A 4,837-nucleotide genomic window follows, 5' to 3' on the forward strand; every position below is an offset into this window, starting at 1 on the left:
TTTTTTTTATTCTTACCACACATATAAAATAATAACAAAGGGGCAGAAGGGCATGCCTGAGGTCCCAAGGATGGAAGGAGCTTCGAAGAAGCCAAGGCCGCCGGCTCGCCCTCCCGCGCGCCGCATGCCGCCGGGCTAGGGCCGGGCCGATGATGGGGCGTGGCTAGGGCGGGGACTGCTGGGTGGGAGGGGCAAGGCAGAGCTCAGAGCGGAGGGGCGGGGCCTCGCCTCGGAGCGGAAGCGCGAGACGTTGGGCTTTTCCGGCGCATGACGCGAACTACTACTCCCACAACGCCCCGCGGTCCCGCGGCTGGCCTCAGTCATCGCGAGAAGAAGCCGCAGGGGGCGTCTGCGCGGACAGGCGGAAGTGTAGGTGACGGTTGAGACATCGCCGCCAAGCTGGGAACCGGGGAGATGGCCGAGACTGACCCCAAGACCGTGCAGGATCTCACCTCGGTGGTAAGGGACGGCTGTACCGCCGAGGCCGCGACGTGCGGCCGGCGCCCTCTCCGCGGCCGCGCGGGGCCCGGCTCTGGAAACCGTGTTTCTAGAGGCTTCGCCGGCCGTGCCCCGTGACCCCCGGGCCGCCGCGCCTGCCCACGCCCAGGGACGGCCAACCCGCAGGCCCGCTCACCGGTCCGCGGAGCAGCCCCTGGAGCTCCCCCAGCTGCTCCCTCAGACCCCGGTGCCTCCGAGCCACCGAAAACCACCCGAAGGCCCAACGAATTTTGAATCGCATTGGGCCCAAACGGGAAGGGGCTCCCCTGCCCGTCTTACTTGACAGATGGGAAAACTGGAACTCGGGAGGGGCGATTACGTGCCGAAGGCCACGGAGCTGCCGACAGGCCGCACCTGGGCCAGAACCCGGGACCCTGGCCTCCCCCTGGAGCCGGGCTCCTGTCCTTATCCCATAAAGATGTTTCAGTTTCAGCGCGGGGTGCTTTGTTGTTTCGTAGGTGCAGACACTCCTGCAACAGATGCAAGATAAATTTCAGACCATGTCCGACCAGATCATTGGAAGGAATATCCTTTGTATTTGTAATCAGCCTCTTTGGGCCTTTGGATCCTGTTTCCCGGGTAGTGGTGTCCATAAATGGGTGGTTTGCAGGCCAGCTTCAGCCATTGTTTACCACATCTGTTTCTGAGCTTGGCTCTTCTCCTCAGAGAAGTAGGATGCCAAGAGCTGGGGATACAGCCGGGCTGGACCCCTGGTCACAAGGAATTTAGAGTCTGGTGTGATTTAACGTTGGTTGAGCTATGCATTTTATGTGTATCTCTCTTTTGTGCTTCTCCATAACCCAAGGGGGAGAGAGTAGTTACAGTGTTACCTTTATTCAGCGGATGAAGAAACAGAAGTTTAGAAAAGTCAAAAGAACCTGCCCGGGTCTCATCATATAAAAGGGTAGGGCTGGCATTGGATCCTCGCCCTGGATTCCTGGACTCTCAACCACCAGAGTATTAGTATTCCTGGTAGCCCAAGGAAATTGGGAAACCAGTTTCATTAAGCCAGCTGTGTTTAAGGCCATAGTCTACAGGGCCCGGGAAGAGGAGGGTAAGAAATGGGAGATGTTGGTGTGTGCAGTCTTTAACTTCACCACTTGATGACATGAGTAGTCGCATTGATGACCTGGAGAAAAACATTGCGGACCTCATGACACAGGCTGGGGTGGAAGAGCTGGAAGGAGAAAACAAGGTGCCTGCCACACAGAAGAGTTGAAGGTGAGGGGCCGGTTGGCACAGGATATGTCAGTGTGACTTTGATGTAGTCACACTTCCTTAGATCCGTTCCCAGCTGGGATCCCAGCCAGCGTCCCTGTGATTGTCCCCGCTGTGGACTCCAGGCTGTGCAGTTTTCATGTCAACTTAATTCTTTATGTAGATTTGTTTTTCCCATCTTTGTTAATTGCCTATATCCCTGTAAGTTAAGATTTAAATTTCTACCATGTAGTTTCAGATAGCAGAGGAAAGACTGATGGTCAAAAATACCCGGATAGCCAGTTAGCTAGATGCTGCCCTGTACTCACGAGGTGGGTTTCTTCATTACAGGCCTTTTCATGAGTCTGGTGGTTACCCCACTGCAACCCAGAAATTTTTAAACTCCCTTTTCTCGATTCCCACTTTTAGCATTATTACAATTCCCTGCAAAATAAAGAATTGAGAGTTTTTACTGCAGTACCAAGCAGAATATACAGTAAAAAACATCAAATTCCTTATTTAGTTTCTGGGCATATCTGGCTGGACCAAATCAATAAATAACTATGAAATACAGGTTGCTTTGAAGTCCACGAAAATAAATAGAGGCTTGGGAGGTAAAAGACTCTTAAATTTGCTATTATCTTTATAGCTTGAATGAGTGACGGTGGGAAGAAATCACGTAACTGTTGACATGGGTTGTCATCTTTATTCCTGTAGAGAGAGAATTTGGCAAATGCCCTGCCAGTCATAGAAGCTCCCCTGCATCTGTCACATGACAGTCACAACTCCCAGCCAGTGAATGAGAATTGCAGGGTTAAAGTGGTAAGGATGGTACCGAGAAAGGAGTGGGAGTAGGAAACAGAAGTTTTTGAATAAAGACTGACAGTTAAATCTGTTGTATTTTTGTCTAGGGTATTTTGCAAAGAAAATTAAGTTTAGTTCAGTAGAGGTTTCTGAAAGGACTTTAGTTGATAATTAATAGTATGTGTCATTTTTACTTGTCCTGTATAATGAATAGGGTGTTAATAGTTTCTCCTTTTTCCGCAGGTTGCTAATTTACACCGAAATCTGGAGCACTGTTTTAGAAGCCAAGAAAAGACCAAATGGCTTTTTGCAGCTAACTTCTATGTGTAGAAAGGTTTTATATGTGCATCCTTCTTACCACGTTCTATATAGTTAGTTTACAGAGTGATTTCCCCCCAGTTTCTTGAACATGGTAACTTCACATCCCAGCCCTTGGTCAGTTGTGCTGTTGAATATTAAACACTAAAACTTTGCCAGTTTCCTGCACAAGATTGTCAAATTTTTTAGTGTATTTTTGTGAAGTCAGTTTGTTTCTATCATGCATTTTGTAGTAGTTGCTGTTTGATAAAAGTTGCTGTGTAATTTTTTTTTTATCAGACATGTGGTGGAGCCGTCTGTTGTAATTGAGCCACGTGGAGTCAGACATTATAGTGTAGGGTTCTGTACTTCTCAGCACTGACCGAGTGCCGAGCCAGTACCACACAGTGTGTGGGCATACTTTTCAAATGGTTAGGATCATTTAAAAATTGTTTATTCAGAAATACCTGGCAGTACTGTTGACAGAACTCAGAACTGAACCGTGTTTTATGCCTAAGTTCCTGATAGCAGATGCTTGAGTAATGAGTAACCACCTTAACGAGTCAGAATTTCAAGGAGGGAAATGGACAGACTGCCTGATGCCCTGAGGCGTTGGTAGTGTTCTGCATGAGATGGACGGGCTGCTTCAGCAGGACCCTTCCTTGTTCATCTACAGTATTTACTGTAGGAAAAACGTGGCAGGATTTTAAAACTCAAGGGCTCCATCTTTCCTCTGAGCTACTAATTGGGAAGAGGAAACTAAAAGGAAAGCAGACCACACCAAATCTGTGCAAGCTGCTCGGCTAGAAAATGAGAAGTGACTTTTGGTAGGCTCAAGTTTTAAAGAAATGCAGTTTCTTTAAACTATTGCTTACCTAAATTCTTGCAGGGTAATGGTTTTTTGTCGATTACAGAAGACAGATAACTCTTGCCACTCAGAAGGGCAGTGCCAGGGTGCTGAGCGGAGAGTCCAGGTTTGACTGTGAAGCAGGTCTGCGTGATTGTCACAGCGGGGTGGCTTTATGTACGGAAAATTGAAAGGTCGAAGAAGTTGAGGAATGGAATAGTGCTTCATGGAGGGAAACCCTTAATGAAAACAGTATGATTATTTGATTTCCCATGTCACTAATCTTCATTGTTTGTATCACAGCATATAATTACAGGAAGTAATTTATCCTATTTATGTTAGAGGGAGACCCACAAAGGAGTACATTTTTTCTGCGTTGAAGTGAATTCACCACCATTATTTCCCAGCCGCAGGCACTCCTTTGATGGGCCAGTGGATCGTGCAGCCAGGTTTAGCCCTGGAAGCGCAGAGCCCACCGGACTGAGAACCCTCCGTGTGGGATGTCATACAGCCCGTGAATGGCAAGTGGAAATGATAGGCCAGTTGCTGTCAGAGGACAGGGACTTAGGTAGAAGTCGGCTTCCTTAGGTAATAGAAAGGTTTCTGAGGCATGGCCCCCAGACCAAAAGTAGCTGCTGTGAATAAAGGTGCCTGAAATCCCGCTGTTGACCTTTCCTTTGTGTCAAAGTGATGCGTTGGGTTTTCCACAGTTTGAGATTACAGTGCGCACACCATTGTGGGCTATCAGAGAAGACGTCTGGATGAAGTAGGCATAGCCCGGGACAAGTGGGAGGGGAGGTGAAGGTGGAGACGGTGCTGGGGGTCGTCGGTCAGTGAGGTGCCTGAGGTCCTCAGGGTGTGAGCTTGCTGAGCAGAGGAGAGCTGAACCGTACATATTCAAGAGCTTCCCAAGTCTGTTCCAGGACACTGGTCCCTGGAGAAGCTCCAGGGAAGAAAGGCTCATAGTACTTGGATTCAGAAAACCTGCCTGCTCCTCGATTCACTCCCTGAAAACTCACAGCCCAAATTAGCCTAGTGAAGGCTCCGAAGTCCCAGCACAGAGCAATGCAGTAACTTTCCTCACCTGCCAGTTGCCAAGTTATTTGACTGAAGATCTTTTTTTTATATATTTAGAACCTAATGAACATTTTACTGAACAAGGAGAGAGTTAAAGTGATCCAATAAATAGCTTTG

At 48.4% G+C, this 4,837-nt stretch overlaps 1 protein-coding gene across 1 annotated transcript; it reads left to right on the forward strand.

Moving 5' to 3' along the window:
• Positions 1 to 303: 303 nt before the first annotated feature.
• On the forward strand, positions 304 to 4,304 carry HSBP1 (heat shock factor binding protein 1). The gene is made up of 4 exons (XM_017650256.3): positions 304 to 459; positions 957 to 1,023; positions 1,599 to 1,719; positions 2,743 to 4,304. The coding sequence occupies exons 1-3, from the start codon at positions 415 to 417 to the stop codon at positions 1,715 to 1,717; spliced, it is 231 nt and encodes a 76-aa protein (XP_017505745.1). The 5' UTR covers positions 304 to 414; the 3' UTR covers positions 1,718 to 1,719; positions 2,743 to 4,304.
• The last annotated feature ends 533 nt before the right edge of the window (positions 4,305 to 4,837 follow it).

Source organism: Manis javanica, chromosome 17 (assembly GCF_040802235.1).
Source record: "Manis javanica isolate MJ-LG chromosome 17, MJ_LKY, whole genome shotgun sequence".
Lineage (NCBI taxonomy): Eukaryota > Metazoa > Chordata > Mammalia > Pholidota > Manidae > Manis > Manis javanica.